Consider the following 26669-nt stretch of genomic DNA (forward strand, 5'->3'; position numbering starts at 1 on the left):
TATCGGCAGCCATTTTAAGGTGAAAATACAGGGTTTTAGGGTTCTCTCCGGGTTGCCCACTTTCCTTCTGGAAATAAACCCGATATGCTCACGTATTTGATCACGTTGTATGGGGTATCGCCCGTGGCGTTGGCCACCGGGTACGCTGACTGCACTTCTCCTGTTAACAGGGGAGCTAAGAAGAATGGCCATCTATCCTCTGGCAATCCACATGCCCTTGCAGCTCGCTCAAAATTAAGTAGAAATGCGTCTGGGTCCTCACCCGGGTCATACTTTTGTAATGCAATCCCGGCATGACCATGCGGTATGCTTCGGGTTTCTTACGGGGTGGCTGCCTGAGGGGTTCTAAACATCGGCTGCAATCCTTCCATCAGTGTAGCGAAAGTATTCTTGAAAGCGTCTGTCTGCTTGCGCATTAGACATCTGCCGTTCCACAGGGGCATTCGAGTCTTTCTTGCCCCTTTATCAGATGCTATATTAAGATGTCCATCTTTGGGGTACAGATGGATTCGACAGGGGATCCCACTTCTGACACCAGTTGTTGCGTGGGTAAGGGACTAGCACAGACACCAAGTCTGGGGCAAAAAGGGTTTTATGGCTTTCAATAGAGTTTTCCCTGTTAAGAGTCAGACTTTCTGGGGAATGTCTTTCAGAGTCCGCTTTATAGTAAGGATTCCGTTCTCTCCCGGTTTCTCTTCTGACTTGTTCCCATCTGGACTGGCGGCGGCTCCCTACAGACTCCGGGTCCATGCGGCAGGCAACAAAGAGAGGGAGACAAATGTAAATTTCCTTGTCCCTCAGTTTATAGTGCAAAGGGGTGGGGGGGGGGGGCTGGGGGGTAGTGAGGGGGCACCCGAACACACGTGGTACACTCGTAGCAGGTTCCGTTAGGCGATGTGCTCAAACTGGATTTGCCCAAAATAAAGCTAGCAAACGGAAAAGAAACCAAAAAAAAACCGTGGAGAACGCAGTTTCTAGAGCTACGGGGGCGCTCTCTCCTGCCTCCCCACCCAGACTGTGAAGCGTTTTGCGTAGCTGCACAAGCCACGCTCGTGGCTGGGCGGCTCGTGGGGTCGTTGGCCTCCTGGCTCCTCCAGAAGTCCTCGGTTCCCGGTCTCCACGTCCTCTTCTTTCTTCTCGGATCTGGCGTCTCCAAACAGCACCACCGTCTCGCCTTCTGTCACGTCTCCCTGTTCGGTGTCAGGCCACACCTCCTTCTGGGATTCCCTCTGAGTGAAGTACGCGTAGGAGGTGACGTGAAGGGGCGGAGCCACGTCTTCCGGGCTTCCCGATTCGTAGAGGTTTCCCTCCAGCGAGTCATCGAGGCAGGACGGGCTTCTGGTCTCGGTAGTCCATGGGTCCAGTTGGGGAAAAACGAAAGCTACAGAGGGAGGTTTGCGATCCACCAGTCCTCGTTGTCTGTGCCTTTTGTCTTAGGTAAGCCGTCATGTCACATTGGTCTAGGTGTTTTTACGTTGGTTAACATTCTAGGTGGAATTCTGTGTGCTCTTTCAATCTCAAAGTCTAAAATGACAAACCAAGAGTTTGTGAAATCCATACTTCTACAAAAGCAGCAAAATATTTTGTGCATCTTTTTCTACCTTTTCTGGCAGGCTAAAAAGCCTTAGATTGCCTCTTCAACTTCTATCTTCGAATTCCAAAATTGTTTTTTCTAGCAAAATTATCTTTTTCACAACCATTTTCTAGATCGCTTACTCTCTATTCATCCTCTTCAATCCTTGTGGTTAAGACGAGTCCTTTCTCAGGCAAATTAGTTCAGATAGGAGGGAGTCCGGGTAATCTATGAACAATTTAACATATATTTTAACATTTTGTTTCATGAACAAGCACTACAAATCTCAGAACCAGGACAAGTCCTCGTGGATTTAACTAGTCGTGGATTTAATTAATTGTGGTCTTAATTAATTTTAATTGGGCTCTATCTAGATCACTCAAACAGTCCAGCATATAGAAAGACTCTGTTTGAATCCGACCACAGCCAAAGGTGGCGTCAAAAGAACAATTTATTAAATCACTTTGGCTCTCTGAACTAGTGATGTCCAGCGTAAGCTCTCCGGTGAACACAAAAGGGGTTGAGTAGTGCGTTGAGCCATATATCCAAGTCCTATGGACTCTAGGTGAGAGAGATCATGCATCTCTGGTGTGTTAGGAGAATTGGATCTAATATTTGGACATTGTTGGGCAGTTGTGGCTAATATGTAAGGCACAGGGGTGTGGAGGCCTGCAGGAGAACTATCTGTGTATAGAGAGGATGGGTGTTGCCATCTTGGCATACTGTGTATTGTTTCAAGTTAACTCCTCAATTCTTTTGTACTTTCCAGCAATAAATCTTGAAGTCTTTTGCTGATCTGGAGCAGCTATATCATAGAGAACAAATCCTTGGGGAGAGGTCTGTAAGGATATTAAGCCGTCTGGTAGGTTTCTCCTAGCTAAGATTAGAGGATGGCCATTTTACATGAGGCCCGTATGGGACAGAGTACGGGTCGGGAGTGCTTCTTTTACTCCATTATATTAAAAAAAAGTATGCACAGCATGTCCATTTGCTACACATGGCAGGACATGTTCTGGTATTTCACATGCTATATGTACTACCAATCTCCTCCCACTGTAGAGGAGAGTCAGGTTTAGATGGACATCTTCCTCAGGTGCTAGCCACGCCCCCTTCATCATGTCCATATTTTAAAGAAAGCAATGAGCTAAACAGTTTGACAAACTTAGAGAATAAGCAGGATTGCTAATCTTCATGATGATGATTCACCCTCACTTAGAATGAATTAAGAGGATAAAGGCCTGGAAAAATGGAATGAATATCGAAAAGTGCTTCATGACTGCACCACAAGTTTTACCAATAGCAAATATAGTACTCAGCGTATTAACATATGCATTTTTTCTAGTTACCTGTGAAAAAAACATTTTAAAAAAAACACATAAATACATGCGCAGCCCACCCGCAAAATAACAATAAAAATGTTTCCTTACTTTCCACAAATTTCGTAACCTTCATTGGTACTCGCTACTTTATATTTCATATATGCTTTGACACGTTCCAGTTCCAGCCTCCAATCTTTAATTGTGTCAAACATTGTAGTCTGACATTTTGTATATGTTCCTGAAAATATACAATAGTTCATTTGATAAAATTTCAAAAACCATTAAATACCTCCAACTTATTTAAGATGACACTAGAAAGGCAATATAGTCAAGTTTTTTAAATTATAGATTGCATTATAACATTTGAAAATTAACTGCACAAATAATCTGACTTGTACTCTTTTGCAGGACACAGAATGAGTTCTTCGGATAAGAACCTTGTCCTAAACCCTGACCTAGCAATTTGGAGTTATTACCTTCAGAGATACGTTTCTACTAGTCATTAGCACACCCTCAAAATTGAAAAACAACCTACCCCCTTGGGTTTTTTGCCAATAAATATTTGCATCTAGTAATACGATAGTCGTTAGTGGCTACATTAATTAGTTACATCTAGATTACAACATTCAGGATGAATTCAAATTGTGATTTCCCTATAACAAGAGAAGCTCTTACCAAACCCTTTTTTCATTTGGCCAATATAGACAATATAGACAGCCACTGCTAAGTATATCAAATTTACAAAACAGGAAAGTGCACTGAATGTGGGGGTCGAGTTAACAGGGTATTTACATGCAACCATTTATGTTTTAAAAACTACTGCCACACATAGTTAAAGAACAAAGCAGTTATATTTGTGCTCTCATAAATGGCTTTAACTCAATGGAACCTCCACAGATATGGAGTAGTTTTAGTGTTCGGAAATTTGCAGTTAGGCACAGGATGGTGGACTCCAGTTTTAGGGAGTGCAACGCCATTTTAGAGTTATTTTCCTACTACCAATACACTTGTGGATATATTCTTGTGGAAAGCAGGAGTAAATGTGTATTTGTGGATGTAAATAGAAGTACAAGAAAAGCACAGAAAAGTTAGTTTTTTTTCTCGGTGGGGATACAAAAGAAAATTTCGAAGAACCAATGATTCTGCAAGCAGAAATATGTGCATGTTACATTGCCTTGTCATTGAAAGATGTCATGAGTATTTGAATAACTTTATTGCGTGATTTAAAAAACCACTGCAAGTACAAAATTTAAAAAATGTCAAAGGTTCATTTAAAAAATTCATTTAAAAGTTCATTTAAAAGGGAGGATAAGTAATGTCCGATATGGATAGTAGTGACAGGTGTGGCCTGCCAAGACGTTATCCCAACGGGCGATCACAGACAATGGGCCCCTCACGTTTTGCTGCGTGATCCATGAATCTTACAAGGGCACAGTTTAGTTTAGTGTTCCTAGGATCGAAACAGGCTAGTAATTACTCTTGAAAGTATCCATCAGAAGCATATTCACAGGCCTCACAGATGTTTTTCTGAATTGCTTCCGAACTTAATATTGGGTTCAATCTTTAAGAATACGTTTGTGACACTTTTGAGAACAGGGCTCTAAACAGTTAAAATAAACACTAAAACAAAAAGACGAGCAGGAATCAACATAACGCACAAACATTGTAACAGCATTTGCAAAGCCAATAGGTCTCTTTATGACCTAATGACTTTAGCCACGCTGCTAAAAACCATTGGCAAAGTTAACAATCAAAAAAAGCCTTTGACGCGGCCGCTACAGCATTTTGTTAGTGGGCGCACCATGCATTCATGTGCCTTCAAATTTACGGCAGTACTTTTTTAGGTCGCGGTTGTCGAAAGCAGCACATGTGCTGCTCTCGGTATCGAGTGCTTCTTGTAATTAATTCAGATTCCGAAGCTCTCGGAGGCAGAGTTGAAGCCCCACCCATCTTTCTCATTCGCTGGTGTCATCCTGCATGCAAAACACAGGCTCACCATTGAAAAGGAGGCTTCTTAGTCCATCCTTGTTGCCGCCTTGCCTCCTTTTAGCCCCGCCCACCAGGATTGGATCTCTCACTCGCGGCATCACACACTCGCCTTAATTAGCTGGGACGCACTATGTTTTACACACAACGCCAACAGCTTGTTGTTGAAGGGCAGTCAAACAGATATGTCCCTTGTTTACTGCACACCGCGCTCCGTTTATTTACTGATTTTCCTGGTTTTCTATCTACTTTCTAAGGGTGGTTGAGCACTCATTGCCTGCTGGGGTTTTCAGTTTCAAATGTTCACGTAGGAGGCTTGTCTGAGCCTCTAGTTTCTCTGCTGTGGCTCAGCGATTAAACATTGTATACAGCATTGGTTTTGAGGAGGTTTACACACAAAGGTTTTTTATTCGAGGAGCGCCTTGATGGAATATTCTCCCTTTAGATATATTTCTGCAGTATGATTTTTGTTATTTTTCACTGGTCTTGCACGTGTTTTGCTGCTTCAGTTTTTTCTATTGTGGTACATTAATCTTTAAATGAGACATATTTGCTTTGCCAACGCTTGCTTTTACAAAATGCCCTGTCTGGAAATCTCACACAGAGTTCCCCGGATTGTCCTATGTGGTCCCAGGCCCTTGGGCTCCTGGCTAAGAGGCCTGTCCCAGTGCAGCTCAGGGCAGGGCCCAGGTGCGTTCCCACAGCAACGAGAGACGCCGCCCCGAGACACTGGCCTCGCGCCTCGGATTTCGGGCAGAGACAGAGGGGTCCGGACGAGGAGCACACAACAGAGTGCAGGGCGCCCTCCCACAAGAGATAGAGCCTCCCGGGGGAGTGAGAGCAGAGACCCTGAGAAGAGGAAGAGCACAGACAGAGCCCCTGAGAGGAGAGAGGGCAGAGAGACCGAGCCTCCCGGGGGAGAAAGAACACAGAGACAGAGCTCCTGGGAGGAGAGGAGGGACAGTTAGAGAGGACACAGCTCCTGAAAGGACAGAGAGGGGAGCACTCATTGCCTGCTGGAGTTTTCAGTTTCGGATGTTCACGTAGAAGGCTTGTCTGAGCCTCTAGTTTCTCTGCAGTGCCTCAGCGATTAAACATTGTATACAGCATTGGTTTTGAGGAGGTTTACAGACAAAGCTATTTGATTCTAGGAGCGCTGTGATGGAATATTCTCCCTAGAGATACATTTCTGCAGTATGATTTTTGTGATTTTTCACTGCTCTTGCACGTGTTTTGCTGCTTCCGTTTTTTCTATTGTGGTACATTAATGGTTAAATGAGACAAGTGATGTTTATTTACTCACTCTCTGCTCTTGACTCTACTACCGACTCTTCTACCCACTCTCTACTACCCACTCTACTACTCACTCTACTACTCACTACTACTTTCTAATCACTACTACTCTCTACTACTACCTACTCTCTACTACTACCTACTCACCACTACTCTCTACGACTCACTCTCTACGACTCACTCTCTACGACTCACTCTCTACGACTCACTCTCTACGACTCACTCTCTACGACTCACTCTCTACTTTCTACGACTCACTCTGCTACTCTCTACTACTCTCCTACTCTCTCTTTATTACTCGCTACTACTCTCTCAAACTCACTCTCAAACTGACTCCTACTCACGCTCTGCTACTCACTCTGCTACTCACTCTCTGCTACTACATACTCTGTACTACTCTACTACTCTATTACTCTCTACTACTCACTCTACTACTCACTCGCTGCTACTCTTTACTACTCACTCTACTCGCTACTACTCACTCTCTACTCACGCTACTACTCACTCTCTACTACTCTCTGCTACTATCTACTACTCGCTAGTACTCACTCTCTACTCACTCTCTGCTACTCACTCTCTGCTACTCACTCTCTGCTACTCACTCTCTGCTACTCACTCTCTGCTACTTTCTACTCTACTACTCACTCTCTGCTACTCTCTAATACTCACTACTCTCTACTACTCTACTACTACTCTACTACTCTCTACTACTCACTCTCAACTAATCTCTACTACTCACTCACTTAACTTACATATACCTCAATTTAAAGTGCTTAAATTCTTGTAACCAAGAGATGAACGCATTATACACTGCATTTTAGCAGGGAGACCCAAAAATCACAAAATTATGTTCACAAATTCATGAAGCACAAAGGCAGATGTTAGTCCTTAGGGACTTGGTGACTGGATGATAAAGTAAACTGACGTTTACAGAACTGCATGGGGAAGAGTGTAGAGAGAGAGAGAAAGGTTATAGGGTGGAGCTGGAGAACATTTCACATACAGTGAGTTTTCAGGAGTGTTTGTAGTTCTTGTCCAGTGTTGTCTGCCAGTTAGCATGAATCAGCTTCTTTGCGGGGGATGAGAAATTAAAGAATTGGTGAGTGAGAAATAAACCATGCCTGAGCACGGAAGAGTCTGCCAGCATTATGTTGAGAGGTGCTGTAGGACAAAGAATACAGAGAAATGTCCTAATATGGGAATTTCAGAAGTGATGAAATCGTAACATAGCTTCTCTCTAAATAGAATATGCAACCTGGACCATGCTAACTGTTAATATATCTGTTCTTCTTTTTCCGATTTTGTTACAGTATGTTACCACCTGGGTTCATCTTTTTTCTTCGTCTCCTTACCTTCTTAATTCACAACCATTGCTTCTCTCATCTTACAATATTTTTTCTCACTCTTCTCCTTTTATATTTGATGACATTGTATTAGCTATTATTTTTCTTTGAATCTATCTTTATTGTTTTACTACTTCTTCAAGATTAAGTCATTTTATTTTAGGATGTCACAATTTAAATATTTAAATTGGTACAACTACGCTTTGAGCATCTTCTAAATATCAACTTCATATTAATTATTTTTTATCATAATGTTACAAGATATTACACTTGTGTCTAAGTTTGTTTGGAAAAATTGTCTAGGATCTAATTTTCTGGTGATCCTTATCTTGGTTCTTATGGCTTCTCACCCGTTTATGTTCTCATTAAGTATATTAACACATGTTCACTAGTACTCACTTTCCACCTTCTAGAGCTTGGTTCTAAGCCAATCATGCAATTAAGAGCAAATCACTCACTTTCTGTGCTTCAGATTGTACATATGTGTAATGTTATGAAAGTAATTAATGATAGCGGATACGTATGATTTTTAATTATGCAGGAACATACACACAGTGTGCACCGGGGAACCTCGTCTGCTATTAACACTCTTCCAATGTAGAATATTTCTGTTTTTCATTTCTAAAGCGATAAACTGCTATAATGGTTACTGTGGATCATTTTTAGCACAGAGACTACAACTGAGGTGAATAGTAACTGGAATAAACCACCACAGCTTATAGATTTCTAAAGTCTTGCACCTCTGTAAATAGTGCTGTACATAAATGCAATTGCAGTATTATGCCCTTTCATTACAGTCTATGGCCCTGTTAAAGTACCAATCATTAGAAGAGATTATCCGGCAAAAACAAAGTTTAAGCAGTCAACAGCTGAAAGGGGAATTACATGTATTGGAATTAAACTGAATGGGTGGGACTTAAGTCCAGCTTTGTCAGGTACTTGTAGGAGAACCAACCATCAAGAGATAAACAACCTCATTTCTAAACATATAAACTCTTTTTTTTACCCACTAGCACATACAAAACAGGGGTTATAGAAGTTCTGCAGCATAAATCAAACTCAAAAAACTGTTCTTACCTATATAATTAGAAGCAACAGCAGCATATGAGAATAAAAATAAACGTTTAAGTAGTTTAGGACTCTGAATATGATGAATTATCCCACTGACGATCTGTGAAAGGAACAACATGTCAATGTAGAAAAGAAATAACGTGTATCAAAATACAAAGAGAAAACAACTTGAGATTAAACCATGGCGTAAAGATATAAACAACGTGGTTTAGGACTGACACAGTACTTTTAAGGTTCACTGATATGGATCTATTTTCAGAACAACGCAAATTACGAACTAATACAAAGGAACATTTTGAGAGAGTAATAACTGGTTGGTAGACCATAATGCCAGTTTGGCCAGCATGTTTTAAGACAATGCTCAGGGATATTGCCTATCTGTATTACACTGCTCTCCCTACAAACATAAGTTACATGGCTACTGAATTTTACAAAAAGCAATTGTAAGTTGGCATTGGAAATACACCATGAGTGAAGAGTTTAAATGTAACTTGTGGCATGCTATGTATATTTACACTATAACGAAGATTCTCCAAAAGCGGATTGTCAATGTGTAGGCAAAAGCGTTTATCCCTATGAGGTAGTCTAATTATAAATACAAGTTTATTCTCATAATTGTGCCTGGAAAATAATAAAAACTGGCATAAAAGTTAATTTTCACTTTTTATCAAAAATTTAGTTCAGTAGTTAAAGTAACTTTTAAAAAGTACACTTTGCACTGCCTGAACGACAAACACAATTTAACCAACTCTCCTGACATATCTTTCTCCAAATGGATGAAATTAGCAATTCAATTAGGCATTACGTGTTTTGAGCAGGAAGATCCCACAAGTGGATCATCCACAGATGTCCCTCCGTTGTTTGCATCTACAAACAATAAAGGGGAAGCAATTCCCAGATCATGAAGAGTGAAAGCTTTCTCATTTCCCTAGCGACGGATCAGGGTGGAGACTCAGACCTGCTACGTGGGAAGCCTGACTTCTGCCTTTTTGAATGGGGGGCTTGAGGAACTTTCACAGTTAGGTGTAAAAAAGGGTTGAGGTTTGGTGGAACCCAAGGCAGGACTAGGAAAATCCCCATTCACCTGCAAGTGCAATGGATAAAATTGAACATCACTAACTCTTCAGAGAATTCCAAGCCAGGAACACACATTAGATTAAGGAATACGTCTGAAAAAGACTGCTGGGGAAATACACCCAAAGGTCTCTAATTGCACACAGACTGGAACTTCTCCAAGGGTCAGCTGGGTGACTGCAAGGGACACAAAAGGCTGAAGAATTGCTCCATCCTAAACACCTGGAATCATAATTTTCGGACCCAGCACAAAGGTAAAATCACACACTGTTTCCCACACAGCCATGATATTTTTCCAAAATTGAATTTGTTTTGAGCACAACCAAAGGGTATGTCTGAAATCTCCTTTCTGCCCACATGAATCAATATTTATTGCACCCATCTTCCTTAGGCTAACCCTCTGGTAGTATGACCTCTATAATATTTTTAGATGTATTAATCAGAGTCCTGTCATCATCACAACCTGCCTGGGATATTGCAAGGTCTTGTTCCTTTCCGACTCATCTAGGGTTCCAAGGCCCCCTTTCCATGTGACCTTCAATGTGTCTACAATTTTGGGCACATTATTAACTAACATTGCATAAATTAACAATACTAAACTAACAGATTGCTGCCGCTCATCCCTCATTTGCTCCTCCCCAAACAATCAGGCTTTGTCCCAGGTAGGTCAAACTTGTGAAATGTCCATATACTCACTGCAACCATGCATCATATAGTCCTAACACTATGGCAAGCGGTAGGCGCTCTTCATGCATGCTAAAAAGGTGTTTGATTCCTTAGATTCAATGCTTATATTGGAAGTGTGTTGTGTTCTTACTTTCTTTGTTAATGGAATCTATTAGGGAATTAGAATGTAGTCATGGTTCTGAGTTCGGGGGTTTGGTTCTGGAGAGCGGCGGTTGTACTGGGGCTCTCAACCTGTAAGCTGTACTCCTGTGAGCTGCGTGCCATCACCAATAAAATAGACATCCAGTCTAATTGCAAGATACTCCCGTGTGGAACTCATCATTTTAAGACACTACAGAATTGGCGACGATCGGGATGGTTTTCAGCACCTTTAGCAGCTTTGATTCATTCAGCTACATGAATTCAGGGAGTTTCGCGTAAGAGAAGACGGGGACAGAGTGTCACGTTAACAGAGGACTATTTTACTTAAGTACTCGCCAGCAGGTCGTATGGAAGTTTTTTTCTATTATTTAGAGACTGTGACTAGTTACTTCAGATTTGGCCTTTCCCCCTGTTTAAATTTCCAACGGCCTTACCAGCGCGAGTACAGAGCGAGAACTTTGCTTACCTCGCTCTTCGAATCTTCTCTCCGGCATTCCTCGTCTTGTCACACTGTAACCACGTCATTACGTCTTGACGCCCAGGGTCACGCACACGTGACGTGCGGCCATCTTGGAAAAGGCATAATTCAGCTTCAGCGCGGTGACGCGCACACCACTCTATAGGAAAGTGTCTGATTTGGAGATTACTTTTCTCGTAAGCGCGGTGACGCGCACACCTTGCATTTGACGCGCGCACCTTGCACACCTCGTATGTACTTATTGGGTATTTACAAGTATTCTTCCATCATTTTCGCACGCTTTTCGGTGATGTGCACACCACAATAAGGCATTTGAGAGACTCATACATACTGTTATTTTAAAGCTGATATTATTACCTTTTTGTTACAAGCATGCAAAATATTACTTGTCCACCTCATTTTCTTCCAGAGCCAGGTGTTGCCAAAACAAAGTGGAAACAATGGTTTAAGGGTTTTGCAAGCTATATTATAGCTTTAGATGGTGCTAAATTTGATCCAGTTAGGAAGTTAGCTCTTTTGTACAACAACTTAGGAGCTGAAGGTCAACTAATTTTTGACCATTTACCTATTGTATCTGCTCCAAGTGATTCTCAATGGGATGTTTATAAGGAAGCAGTTTCAAGGCTCTCAAATTATTTTAAAGATGATACCAGTGTTGTTGTAGAAAGGCACACATTTTACACTATTAAGCAATTTGATTTTGAGACAATTGATACATTTTTAACAGAATTACGAGTTTTAATCGCTACATGCGAGTTTGATGGTAATATTTATTCTTATTTAAGGGATCAATTAGTAGTAAATTGCTACAATAAAGAAGTTCAGAAAAGGCTTCTTTGTTGTAGGAACTCCTCTTTGGATGAAACTCTAGAGTTAGCTAGAGGAATTGAGAGGTCTGCTGTTGCACAGAAAGAGTTAAACAAAAATAGAATTGAAATGCCTGTTGAACATGTTAATGCTATAAGTACCAAACCAAAATTTCAAAGTCACAAAACTGAAGAGGTCAAGAAGCAGTTTGTTTTAGATGTGGGTCTTCTACACATTTGGCTAATGCGAGGAATTGTCCAGCTCTGGGGAAATTATGCACTAACTGCAACAAGGTTGGACATTTTTCACGAATGTGTAAAGTTCCTCGTAAGGTATCTACTATTGAAAATGTGGAAAATGTTTCTGAAGCAAATGAGGGGGTGATTTTAACAAAGGAAAGGGTCATCCTTGCTATTGATTCAGATTTTGATGATGGTGGTCCATTATGTGATGTTACCATTGGTGAGATTAAGTTACAGGTGACTGTTGACTCAGGTTCACTGGTGACTTATCACTGATGGATTATATTATAAGAATTGGCACCATGTGCATCTCGAGGAACCTGACATTAGAACTATTGCGTTTGGGGGACACACCATTGATATGATTGGCTATTTTTCTAGTGATATTAAATTTGAAGATAGACAGTTCTTTACTAAGATCTATGTGGCAAAGAAAGGGTACAATATTTTAGGATGGAGAGACCAAGGGAAATTTGGCATGGTTTTGCGGCCAGGGACTTCTTGTCCAATATCTCTTGTTGACATTCCTATTCTTAAACCTGATTTACAACAGCTTCTATCGGATCATCACAAACTTTTTGAAGACAGACTGGGTTTGGTACATAATTTTGAACACAAAATTATTTTGAAAAAGGATGCATCACCAGTAATTCATAAAGTAAGGAATGTTCCTTTATCCATAAGAGATAATTTGAAACAGCATTTGGAAAATAAATTTGTGCAGGGAGAAAGTGATTGAGCCTATCAATTCTTCTGAATGGATTTCGCCAATTGTCGTAGCCAGGAAAAAAGATACAGGTGACATCAGGCTGTGCATCGATCTGAGATCGCTTAACAAGAACATTTTGATTGACTGTTTTCCTCTTCCAAAAATTCAGGAGATGCTGGCTCGTTTAGGTGGTGCTAAAGTCTTTTCCTGCATAGACTTGAGATCAGCTTACCATCAAGTTGCACTCAACGAAGACTCTCGCGCACTGACAGCTTTTAACACACCTTTTGGTGCTTTTCAATTCTTAAGGATGCCTTTCGGCCTGGCCTCGGCCGCTTCAGTTTTTAAAAAGTTAATGTATGAATTATTTGGTAATTTTAAAAATGTATTTGCATATCAAGATGATATCTTGGTATTTTCTAACAGTACTGAAAACCATTTGAACATTTTAAGTAATGTTTTAGATGTGCTTGAAGCCCAAGGTTTCACTGTTAAAAAAGAAAAGTGTAATTTTTTTCTCAACAGCATTGATTATTTAGGGCATCATATTTCAGACTCGGGTATTAAACCTAAATCTGACCTAGTCAAAGCTATTATTGATAGTCCGGCACCTGCTAACAAAGACCAACTCAGGTCTTTTCTGGGTTTATGCAAATACTATTTGCGCTTCATAGATAGCTTTTCACTCCAAACTGAACCGTTAAGAAAATTGCTTAGAAAAGGTGAGCTTTTCGCAAGGGAGGAAGGTCAATCACTTGCCTTTTCAAATCTAAAAGATCTTATTTTAAAAGTTCCAGCTTTACGTTCCTTCAGGGAGGATGTCCAATCTATAATTACTGTTGACGCTAGTGGGGTAGGCTTGGGCGCTGTCCTCACGCAATTGGTGGAAGTCACAGAACATACTATAGCCTTCACTTCTAGATCACTTTCACAGTCTGAAAGGAAATACAGTACAATAGAAAGAGAGGCTTTAGCCTGTGTCTGGGCTCCTAAACATTATGAGACATTTTTGTGGGGAAGAAAGTTTCTTTTGGTCACTGATCATAAACCCCTGGTATTTTTATTATCCAAAAGTGATCATGATAAAGTGAGTCCCAGACTTGTTAGGTTGTTATCTAAGATGTTTGAGTTCAATTTCTCAATCAGACACATTTCTGGAGGCAAGAATACTCATGCTGATTATCTTTCCTGTCTGCATAGCCTATGTCCTTCTGCTGCAACTGCCCTTTCCAACGCACACCCAATACAGCGTTGGAAAGGGCAGTTGCAGCAGAAGGACATTATATATATATATATATATATATATATATATATATATATATATATATATTGGCTGTCTGCATAGCCTATGTCCTTTTGCTGCAACTGCCCTTTCCAACGCTGTATTGGGTGTTGTGATTGGTGCTGTGGTTACTGAGATTACCCGCCTCAAAGGTTTGGGCTCTCTCTTTATAATATTAGTATGGATATGGATGAATTGGAATTGTATATTGGTTTTTGTAATTTCTATCTGTGCTTTTATGATCTCGATCAATTGGATCGAATAAAGAATTTATTGATTGACACACGACTCAAAAAGGAGATTCACACCAATTTTATAAAAATAAGCTTTGCTCAAGATTTATTTTTAGAACAAGATCGTCGCAAAACCAGTAAGTACGTTTCTAAAAAGGAATTCTTTTCAAGTTCAAAAGTGGACACCGTGCAATTTTCAGTCTTTGCACTGTTAACCTATGGAGGAAAGCAATAATGCGGTTTTACAGTAAGTATGCCACTTACAGTTCCAGTCTTCAGGTTGCAGGGTAGGCAGAAGGCAAGGTTCAAGTAAGTACCAACACTGCACCACCAGCTGCACAGGTGTGGCACATCTCCTATTCTTCCTAGTTTTCCTGCCCACACTGGGGATGTAAACCGGGGGCTGCCATCTGCTGCTAGCAGCAGAGGCTGGGGGTCGCATTACAAAGCCGGCAGGCCTTTGAAGCTCCCCCCTCGAGAACTGTGCCCATCCTGGGGGAGGAGTTGTGACACCTCTGCCAAGAATGTGCTTTGTTTCTGGTCCCAGAGAGTGGGGACTCTTGACCCAGGGGTCCAGACCATGTCCGGTGGTGGCAGGCTGCCTAAAACCAGTCTGTGACCACACCAGGGTTGGTAGGTTTTCAGGGGGCACTTCCGAGTACATTTTTCAATAAATCCCACGCTGGCATCAGTCTGGGTTTGAGAGGAGTAGTTTGGTAGCAAACACTCCTGTGTTCAGGGAAGACATCATGGTGCTGTGAAACTTGAGTTGTTGAGTTTACAGCCCATGTACTCTCTATGGCTTCCCTGGCACTTAAAATATTAAGGAATAGACCTCACTAATGTAGGGGCATATCTGTTCATGCACCTTGCAGTAGAGCTTTAAAGACCTGCTAGAGGGGTGGTTTACTTATACCTTGGGCAGTGCTAGTTGGCATCCCAGGGCATGCATGCTGCAGTGAGCGCTCCCTAGGGGTCGATCTTCAGTCCCAATGCCTTAGGCACCCAGGTTCCATTTTCTAAGGACTTAGGTGGCCTGAAGGGCCAATTGTAGAACAGTTTTAGGGACAGAACACTGGTACTGGGAACCTGGACAGCAGCGACCAAGTACCCTACAGTCAAAGTTGCATCAAAAGCTAGGCAAAAAGCGGGGGGGGGGGTACTGTAACAGACCCCATTTTCTCACACATTCGTAGTCCAATAACCTTCACTACAGATTTTTTGCAGTCTTTTCCTAACTCTGAACTTGGGCAGAGATCCACTTGATGTTGGGCTCACAGACTTCAGAATCCACTACACAGCCCGCATATGCCACCTGGCATGCTAGGTCAGCAAGATACAGGAGCCCATCAATCTCAACAGCCTCAGAGTCGAACTCACTGAAATCCAGGACAAAAGCTCAAAGATCAGGATCATAGCTCAAAGATCAGGATCATAGCCTAAACGTCCTGGACTCTCCTTTCCAGGGGAAAAACACAAAACCAAACCATGTTGAGAATGGCTCAGAAGAAGGGAAGCATCAGAGAGTCATGTGCGACGTTGGTACATTGATAGAGAACTCCAAAGATGATAGGAGGTTTGCAGTTGTCTGGAGGAGGTTGACAGCCGCCTTCAACAGTCAGTCATAGAGGCAGGGGAAGACTGGGACACATGACCTCTAAAGATGTACTGCTACCACTACCATCGCTTTTATTAACACCCCGGGGAGCACAGCAAACTGAAAATGCTCCTGTCCCACCACGAACGGCAGGTAGCCCTGATCGGTCCATAAGACGGGTATATGGAAATAGGCGTCTTTTTGATTCAATGCCACCATCCAGTCTCCTGCATCAAGAGCAGACAGGAGTTGGGCCAGGGAGAGCATTTTGAGTTTCTTTTTCCATAGGAAAGCAAAGAAAGGGCCCACGCCTAAAACAGGACGAATGCCTATGTTTTTCTTTGGCACCTAAAAGTAACTATTAGCTGCCACAACTCACTGCTGGCACAGGCCCCCTCTCAATAGCCCCCCCAAAAAGAAGAGGTTGCACTTCCTGCTTCAAGATGGACAGACGACCCTCCCTCAGTCGTTCCACAGGATCGACTCCTGCAACTTGTGGATTGGGAACAGGACAGTGATCGACCCTCTGACTTAGACCAGTTATGACTTGGAGTCTTTAAGTTCTTGGTGACAGAGTTTCTCCTCGCTGCCATATATGGCCTTAAGGTTCATCAACGTGCAGTCACTGCAGGCATTGGAGTCGGGACTCGACCCCAGGCTCCACAGGCCAACCTGATAATTATCTGTCACAGATACTTGCTTTTCACAGTCCTTACAAGGTTTAAAATGTGTTGTTTTGAGAGGTGACAATTCCCTTGCACAGTGCATATTTTAGGGTAAATAGGTCTCAGGGTGAGCGGTAGCTCTGGATGCGGGTCTGGTGGTGAAGAAGAGAGCAAATGATGAGAGCATGCTGGAGTGGCACCTTTATTGGGCCTGCATGCCATTACCGGAGCCGAACGGCATCAGTATGGAGCTGTACAGTGCCACCTAGTAGCGCACACAGTTACTCATTAGGATGTGTTTTCATCACCTTGCTCTGACAGTTTGTATTATCTGTGACAAAAAGGTTAAAACAAAGGTTTATAATGACCTAAAAGTGTAGCTGCTACATCAAAATTAATACAATAATTTAAGTAAAATAATTACATTAGGATTGTGCTTGCACATAGAAAGCTTTTAAGGTATCAACTTCAAAAAATTTTAAGATGCTGCCTGATTAGAGGAGAAGATTAATCTTTTACCTGGTACCATGAACATTAACTAAAAACGATAGGGCTAATTATTACTCATTAATCCATCCCAGGTTGCCGCTTTTGATCCTTTGAAGCCCCTTGCTGCGCTTACCGGGGAGAGGAGAGGAGCTCCCGACGGACGGACAAGGACTACCAGTCCCAGGAGCCCCTTGTTGTTGCTCGCCCACTTCCGCCCACAGCCGCGATAAAAGACTCTTGCGGCAACCGCTGCGTGGGTGCCGCTTTTGATCCTTTGGAGTTCCTTGCTGCTGGCTGCGCTTACCGGGGAGAGGAGAGGAGCTCCCGACGGACGGACGAGGACTACCAGTCCAGGGAGCCCCTTGTTGTTGCTCGCCCACTTCCGCCCACAGCCGCGATAAAAGACTCTTGCGGCAACCGCTGCGTGGGTGCCGCTTTTGATCCTTTGGAGTTCCTTGCTGCTGGCTGCGCTTACCGGGGAGAGGAGAGGAGCTCCCGACGGACGGACGAGGACTACCAGTCCAGGGAGCCCCTTGTTGTTGCTCGCCCACTTCCGCCCACAGCCGCGATAAAAGACTCTCGCGGCAACTGCTGCGCGGTACACGGGAGCGCGACTGGAGAAGCCCGGGACAAGGGCGGGGCCGTCTGAGGCCGTCAGAGGCCAGAGGAGGCCGGGGCGGGCTTAGTCCCTTGGTGGTACAACATTGCTGGACCTATTGCCTACCACGGTAAAAACATTTACAAACTGGTCAATAGTAATGGTTGTGTATTTTTTCTATTACCGTTCTATAAAGTCCCCTCCTTCTTACTCTGAAATCTAGGGCCCAAAGCACATTCGATCTCTTAAGAATTATAACATTACTCCCTAATAATGGAGAAACGTAAGAGTACTGTGGGGACCCTAGATGCATATTTACTAAGAGCTGAATCCCTAATCGACCAGGAGATCCAGTTAACAGAGCGTAGGCTCTCAATTGACCCCTCGCAATTGCCACTTGCTAGGGAGGAAGATCTTATTAGCACACTTTCACTGAACAATACACCTTCCCTAAGTTTCTCTCCCTCACCTGTAGATCCTTCACTATTAAAATCACCTGAATTAACAGATAGGCAGCCTAACATCCAAAAAAGGAAAGGTATCTGTTGAGGTAGGTTCACGTACTTTAGGAACCCAAACAGATGAAAGCCAATTCTCCCCTGTAATTCAGCTAGGTCCCCCCCCATTGGCAATTCCGAGGAACCCATACAAAATCTAGGGAAACAGATGGAAGCCCACGTAAAAAACATTTTAGAACAAAAATGTGGGGAATTGGCCTCCTTTCTCTCCTCCCTTTTTGAAGAAAGATTTGCCTGCTTAGAGAACAAGATGACCCAAATGATAGCGGGCTTTGATTCACTAGGAGCATGCCCAAAAGTTCTAACCCGACACTTACTGCAAATAATTTCCCACTACCTCAAAGACATCCACTCACCCAATCTAATATAGCTGCTGGTCCTGGTCCTGATATGGTATTGCACAAAGAGAATCAAAATGATATCATTGGGGGAACTATATTGAAGGCCATCAATAAGGAAGAGATTCCCAATAATCATATACAGAAAAAGGCGTCACTTAACCCCTCAAACAGTAGGGTCCAGTCAAACACAGATTGCTTAAACTGAAGGGCAGAACCTTGCTCTGACAGTTTGTATTATCTGTGACAAAAAGGTTAAAACAAAGGTTTATAATGACCTAAAAGTGTAGCTGCTACATCAAAATTAATACAATAATTTAAGTAAAATAATTACATTAGGATTGTGCTTGCACATAGAAAGCTTTTAAGGTATCAACTTCAAAAAATTTTAAGATGCTGCCTGATTAGAGGAGAAGATTAATCTTTTACCTGGTACCATGAACATTAACTAAAAACGATAGGGCTAATTATTACTCATTAATCCATCCCAGGTTGCCGCTTTTGATCCTTTGAAGCCCCTTGCTGCGCTTACCGGGGAGAGGAGAGGAGCTCCCGACGGACGGACAAGGACTACCAGTCCCAGGAGACCCTTGTTGTTGCTCGCCCACTTCCGCCCACAGCCGCGATAAAAGACTCTTGCGGCAACCGCTGCGTGGGTGCCGCTTTTGATCCTTTGGAGTTCCTTGCTGCTGGCTGCGCTTACCGGGGAGAGGAGAGGAGCTCCCGACGGACGGACGAGGACTACCAGTCCAGGGAGCCCCTTGTTGTTGCTCGCCCACTTCCGCCCACAGCCGCGATAAAAGACTCTCGCGGCAACTGCTGCGCGGTACACGGGAGCGCGACTGGAGAAGCCCGGGACAAGGGCGGGGCCGTCTGAGGCCGTCAGAGGCCAGAGGAGGCCGGGGCGGGCTTAGTCCCTTGGTGGTACAACATTGCTGGACCTATTGCCTACCACGGTAAAAACATTTACAAACTGGTCAATAGTAATGGTTGTGTATTTTTTCTATTACCGTTCTATAAAGTCCCCTCCTTCTTACTCTGAAATCTAGGGCCCAAAGCACATTCGATCTCTTAAGAATTATAACATTACTCCCTAATAATGGAGAAACGTAAGAGTACTGTGGGGACCCTAGATGCATATTTACTAAGAGCTGAATCCCTAATCGACCAGGAGATCCAGTTAACAGAGCGTAGGCTCTCAATTGACCCCTCGCAATTGCCACTTGCTAGGGAGGAAGATCTTATTAGCACACTTTCACTGAACAATACACCTTCCCTAAGTTTCTCTCCCTCACCTGTAGATCCTTCACTATTAAAATCACCTGAATTAACAGATAGGAGCCTAACATCCAAAAAAGGAAAGGTATCTGTTGAGGTAGGTTCACGTACTTTAGGAACCCAAACAGATGAAAGCCAATTCTCCCCTGTAATTCAGCTAGGTCCCCCCCCCATTGGCAATTCCGAGGAACCCATACAAAATCTAGGGAAACAGATGGAAGCCCACGTAAAAAACATTTTAGAACAAAAATGTGGGGAATTGGCCTCCTTTCTCTCCTCCCTTTTTGAAGAAAGATTTGCCTGCTTAGAGAACAAGATGACCCAAATGATAGCGGGCTTTGATTCACTAGGAGCATGCCCAAAAGTTCTAACCCGACACTTACTGCAAATAATTTCCCACTACCTCAAAGACATCCACTCACCCAATCTAATATAGCTGCTGGTCCTGGTCCTGATATGGTATTGCACAAAGAGAATCAAAATGATATCATTGGGGGAACTATATTGAAGGCCATCAATAAGGAAGAGATTCCCAATAATCATATACAGAAAAAGGCGTCACTTAACCCCTCAAACAGTAGGGTCCAGTCAAACACAGATTGCTTAAACTTGCTACCTGCATCATGTCCCTACGTCATGGTATTAACAGGTGTCCCACCTTTAAAACACAGAGTCTCAGAATCCTGGCGTTCTCTCCGGAACAAAGTAGTGGACTGGTTGGTAAAATACAAGCATTTTCATCTAAAGGAAACCAACCAAATTCTTATGGTACGGAGAGTAGGTTGGGTTGGTCCTTCCCAAAAAAGTATTCAGGGGGACTGCATTGTTATAAATTTTAACACTCCAAGAACTGTTCGCTCTCTTCTAGCCTTTAAGGAGGAATCGCTGATTCCATCAACAGCAATCCTCTCTGTCCCACTTGGCTTTTTCTATAGACCAGTGTTTAATCCCATCATAAAACCCAATGGTTCTATTCTAACGCAGAATAGATTTGAACTTTTGGCACTAATAGAGGAGGTGGACTGACAACTAACATCTCCAATAAATCCTCTTTCTTCCAACACTGTGGGAGCAAGTAAGGAAGACCAACGGCCAACAGTCCCCGACCATTTCCAAGATAATCTATCCCTGGAAAATCTTCTCTCTCTGCCCTCTTACCCAGAGTTGCCATCTATACCACAGGCACAGGAATCGCTAATTTCTAACTTTGACGATAAGAGAAATCATTCCAAATCAAACAAAATACAACACCTAGAATTAGTGGTGGTTTCTACAACTAACAATTCCCCTTTCAAAGAAAATAGATATTCAAATTTATCTCACCAGATAGTGGCCGACTCCCGGGGAGGGTTACTAATTAGTATAATATTCTGGAACATAGCCGGTCTCCGGTCAAAGATCAATCATGAAGGGTGGACAAAATGTGCGCGGTTTTATGATATCCTCTGTTTACAGGAGACATGGGCAGTATCCCCCATTCATCTAAGCGGCTACAAAACGTTCTGCTCCCCAGCACTCACTTCACCCTCAGGGCGAGCGAAAGGTGGGTTAGTGGTCTACGTTTCCAATTTAATTCAAGAAGTAGAAACTGGTTCTATAAAAAATGAGGAGAATTATCAGATAATTACAATAACTACAAATAAACAAAAACACTTGGTGATAGTCAATTTTTTTTAACAATTTACAAGAAATTAACCTGATGGAAACACTGAAGGAAATCCGCTACTTTCTCCTAGATTACATCAATATCAATCAAGGGAAAAATCCCACTATCATATGGGGCGGTGATTTTAATCTAGCACTATGTGAGAAAAATAATAATATCACTTGCGGCTTTCTGGATTACAACGACAACAACATTACACATTTTCCCCACTCCCCAAAAGGGGCGTACATGAATGAGACAATGTCACTTCTACAATTGGCTTTTGCCAACGAGCTGCTAACACCTGCCATTAGCTTAACTCCTACGTATAATGGCAAAGGAGCATCGACCTGTATCGATTTCATCCTCATGGCAATCAGTGCTTCTAATCTTATCACTAATTTTACCACGCATGACTGTGCATTTAGTGATAGGGGCACATAAAAAGCCAAAAACACTGTTTCAGGATGAAAACCTCACGATGAACAGACCAAACGGCTACGCAATAAAGTGGAGCCGCATTGATCTTAACATAATAACGGAAAAGATCATTAGAGGGTCCGAGACAGCACTTAGTGTATGCCTGGCAGAATGTTAGTCTCCCCAAGAGATTATAGATAATTTTAAAATAATAACCACAAATGTTAACGAAGCTTTAACTATCACTCCTAAAGGGAAAAGAAAACCCAAGCCCAGCTGGTTTAATTCATCTTGTTCTAAAGCTTACTCCACCCTTAAAGCAGCCCTTAAAAAATCCCCAAGAGACAGAACCGAGGTCACCCAACTAAGGAAAACATATTACAAAACACTCGGGCAGCGAAGGAAAGAACTAAAAGAGGAACACTGGGTTGCCCTGCATAATAGCTGTAAAACTAAAGATCCCACAGCATTCTGGGAGGTTATCAATTCATCATTTCTCTCAGGCCAAAGAGAGACCGGCAATATAGAGGCTACAATTACTGAAAGGGAATGGATAGCTTATTTTCCCAGATGTTTAGCCTTACTGAGCCTCCCATACAAACTCCTGGGAGTCCCGGGGAAGGACCTGCAAACCTAAGTGACCCACCTAGCCCACTGGCTTTGGATTTCTCACTGGCCGAAATCGAGCTAGCCTTGAATGCAGGCAGAGGAGGGAAGGCCTCGGGCCCGGACGGGGTTCCCGTGGACCTATATAAATTTAACATGAACCTATGGGCACCTTTATTATTTAGGGTCCTAGAAGCTACCGGCAAGGTTGGTCTCCTGGACTCTTGGTCGGAGTCCATTTTGGTTCCGATTTATAAAAAGGGGAACCGTAACAGTCCCAACGTATTACTGCCCTATTTCTCTACTTGACTCACTGGGAAAGGTGGTGGGCCGAATCCTGTTAGAACACCTACAGTGCTGGACGGAAGGTAACAACATCATATCTGACCTCCAGTACGGCTTTAGGGAAGGCCATGGCACCACTGAACAGGTCTTAAATCTGGTGTTACTGAGAGGCAAGTATGTGGATACGAAGGGTGGTAGATTATGCATGGCATACGTCGATCTCACCGCGGCGTTTGACTGCGTGGCACATGCAAAACTTTGGGCCATTTTGATAGAAATGGGGGTTGACGAGCTTCTGGTTAATTATTTGAGAGAAATCTACACAAATGCAACGGCAAGAGTAAGATATGGCATGGGGGCCAATTATCTTCCCCATTCCATGTGGAGCGGGGAGTAAGACAAGGCTGTGTCCTGGCTCCCTTCCTCTTCAGTCTATACACAAATGGTTTGGAAGCAGCCATGTTGAAAGGAAGCCAGGACCTCCTCTTAGTCCAGAATCGCCCAATCCCACACTTTAATACGCGGACGACGCGGTCATCATCGCCCGCACTACCCTCGAACTGCAGCGTTCCTTAAAACGATATAATACATTTGTCACACTTGGACCTAAAAATTAATATAAAAAAGACCTTTATAATGACCTCTGGTAAAAAACTACGAAAGGGTAATGATATTTACATAAACAATTCAACACCAACACCAACTTATCCTTATTTGGGAGTGGTCATAGACGAGAAGGGCACCTGGAAAAGGGCAATTGAGGTCAGAAACAAATAGTTTTCTTACCTGTCGGTGTAGTTTTGCAGCTTGAAGATCTTTCTAGATTCACTATGCTGTGCATTATTCCGCGGTCTTGTGCTTGGGTCCGGATTCGTAGTCTTTTCTTTGTTTTTTTTTGTTGTTTTTTTGTAGCCCAGGTGGGCGTCGGCATCACACCTCCTTGGGAGCATTTCCGGTGACGTCGGCATGCTTCCTGCGGAAGCTCCCACTCTTGGGCGCCATCTTCGGGTTCTTTTTTTCCGTGTTTCTTTTGTTTCCGAAGTAATGGCAATGTTCTATTTAGGTGATATTTTATCGCTTTGTACTTTTAAAGTCTTTTTTTTTTTTTTAACCACCTCTTCCCTCTCCAGCCTCATCTTTCTGGCGGAGGTGGGTGGGTTCGCTAGGGAATCCAGAAAGATCTTCAAGCTGCAAAACTACACCGACAGGTAAGAAAACTATTCGTTTTGCAGCGTGAATCTTTCTGGATTCACTATACTGTGCATAGATTTTGTAGCGGTTTCTCATCTCTGTGGCGGCTGGGTGGAAGATGAGCGTTGGTTATTGAATATGTGCTGGAGCACCTTTTGTCCGACTTGTGCTTCCTTGTTCATCTGTATATCCACACAGTAGTGCTTCGTGAACGTGTGCACCAAAGCCCATGTTGCCGCAAGGCATATGTCTTGTATGGGTGTATTAGCCAGGAAGGCTATTGTAGCACCCTTTTTCCTAGTGGAGTGGGCATGTGTCCCCTCTGCTAGTTCTTGTCCTGCACGTTTGTGGCAGAGTTGAATTGTTTGTGCAATCCATCGTGCAATAGTCTCTTTGGTTACTGCCTTGCCCATGAAACTGTTGGCCAATGACACAAAGAACTGTTTTGTTTTCCTGTGTCCCTTTGTCCTCTCAATGTAGTGCCTGACTGCCCTTCTGGCGTCCAGGGTGTGCAGGGCTCTCTCTGCGCTAGTGGTTGGTTTTTGGAAAAAACTCGGTATCCGTATAGACTGGTTCATGTGGAATTTGGACACCACCTTCAGCATGAAGTGTGGGTCAGTCCTCATCACAACCCTATCATTGTGTATTTGTACGTAGGGTTCTTGTAGCGTCAGCGCCTGAAGCTCACTTACTCTGCGTAAGGACGTTATTGCAACCAGGAAAGCTGTTTTCATAGTTAGCATCTTTAGGGAGGCCTTGTGAAGTGGTTCAAAGGGCTCTTTCAAGAGTTCCGTTAGGACTATGTTCAAGTTCGATGCAGGTGGCGGCACCCTCTTGGGTGGTGCGATCCTTTTCGCTCCTTCCAGGAATCTCTTCACCACCTGTGATGTGAAGAAACTCCTGCACGTTTCTCCCCTTGTGTAGGCGACTATCGCTGCCAAGTGAACTCTTAACGAGGCTCTTCTCCAAAAAGTGTGTCAGGTACTTTAGCACTGTGGAGTCCTTTTTTTATTGTGAAGTTCTTCTTTTCTGCACCACATTGTGAATCTTTTCCATTTCGCAACATAGCACTTCCGAGTGCTGGGCCTTCGTGCCTCCCGAAGGACCCTCAGGGTGCTTTCTGGCAGTCTCAAATGTGCGAACTCTATGTCCTCAGGAGCCACGCTACTAGGCTCAGGCACTCTGGCTCTGGGTGTAGCACCTCTCCGTCCTGCATGGAGAGTAGGTCTTTCCTTTTGCCGAATCTGTGGGGTGCACACTGTGTCATCTCCATGATCTGCGAGTACCATGTCTGCCTGGCCCACTGGCGCGACCAGTATCAGGGTCATGTTGCTCGCTCTGCACTTGCTCAGCACTCTGTGCATCAGTGGTATCAGGGGAAAGGCGTAAACAAATGTCCTTGACCAATCTATCCATAGGGCATTCCCCAGGGACCCCTCCTCGGGCTGTCTGGATGCGAAGTTTTGGCATTTTGCATTCCAGCATGTGGCAAACAGGTCCACTGATGGTGTTCCCCATCTGTCGAACAGCCACCTTGTCTCTTGAGCATTGAGCTCCCACTCGTGGGATGCCGATGTCTGTCTGCTGAGCCAGTCTGCCTGTATGTTGTCCTTCCCTGGTAGGTGTATGGCTAGCAGGTCTATCTTGAGAGGGATGGCCCATCTCCATATCTCCTGCGCCAGCGTTGAAAGCGGGGCTGACTGTGTGCCACCCTGCTTGTTGATGTAGAACTTCGCGGTGGTGTTGTCTGTTTGTAGCAACACCTTGTGCTTGTACAGTCTTGTTTGGAAAGCTTTCAGTGCAAGGAAGATTGTCTTCAATTCTAGGTAATTGATGTGCTTTGTCGCATCTGCTGGCGTCCACAGTCCCCTCACCTTGAGCTCCTCCATGTGAGCGCCCCATCCCTTCAGGGATGCGTCTGTGGTGATGGTCACTGTTGGCGTTGGGGGCGTTAGAGGCTTTCCCCTTGTTATGTTCTCCATGGTCCACCATGTCATCTCCTTCTGCACTGCGTGCGTTACAACCACTAGATCCTCCCAACTGCCTGTAGCTTGTGACCATTGCTCCTGTAGCCATTCTTGAATGGGTCTCATGTGGAGACGTACATTTGGTACCAGGTGGAAGCATGATTCCATCATCCCCATGATCTTGCTCGCAGTCCTCACTGTCCGAGCTTGTCCCTTCCGGTAGAGGCGAGTTTCCTTCACCAGCGCCCTCGCCCTCTTCTCGCTGGGGAACACCTTGCCCTGTAAGGTGTTGATCTGTGCTCCCAGGAAGATCTTCACTTGTTCCGGCTCCATTGATGATTTCTTCCAATGGATGGAGAACCCCAGGCTTATGAGCGTGCTCGTCACTGTATGTGCGTGCTGCTTGCATTTCTGGTATGAGTTTGCTTTCACCAGCCAGTCGTCCAGGTAGGGGTATACGTGTATTCCCTGCCTTCGTAGGTGCGCTGCGACTGCTGCGAGGCACTTTGTGAAGACCCTTGGTGCTGATTTTAGCACGAAGGCTAGTATCGTGAACTGGTAGTGGCTTTCTCCGATGGTGAACCTGAGCATATGCTTGTGCTTTCTGTTCATTGGGATGTTCAGGTAGGTGTCCTTGAGGTCTATCGTGACCATGAAGTCCCTGATCTGCAATTGCGGCAGCACCTCTTGCAGGGAGGTCATTTTGAATTTTTGCGTTCTTATGAATTTGTTCAGGAACCTTAGGTCCAGAATGGGTCTCATTGTCTCGTCTACTTTTGGTACCAGGAAGTACGTTGAGTATATTCCCTCGTTTCTTTCCTTGAAGGGTACCCG

At 43.6% G+C, this 26669-nt stretch overlaps 1 protein-coding gene across 2 annotated transcripts in view; it reads right to left on the reverse strand.

Annotated features, from left to right (window-relative positions):
• The window catches only part of MTMR12 (myotubularin related protein 12), an 813877-nt gene that overhangs the window by 311759 nt on the left and 475449 nt on the right, over positions 1–26669 (reverse strand). For both annotated transcript variants that reach the window (XM_078674902.1, XM_078674903.1), the window contains exons 6-7: positions 8592–8685; positions 3001–3130 (exon numbers count right to left, since the gene is read on the reverse strand). In XM_078674902.1, coding sequence (XP_078531028.1) covers positions 3001–3130; positions 8592–8685 — 224 coding nt within the window. The remainder of the gene's footprint in view (positions 1–3000; positions 3131–8591; positions 8686–26669) is intronic.

The sequence above is a fragment of the Lissotriton helveticus genome, chromosome 2_1 (genome assembly GCF_964261635.1).
Source record: "Lissotriton helveticus chromosome 2_1, aLisHel1.1, whole genome shotgun sequence".
In the NCBI taxonomy this organism is placed as follows: Eukaryota; Metazoa; Chordata; class Amphibia; order Caudata; family Salamandridae; genus Lissotriton; species Lissotriton helveticus.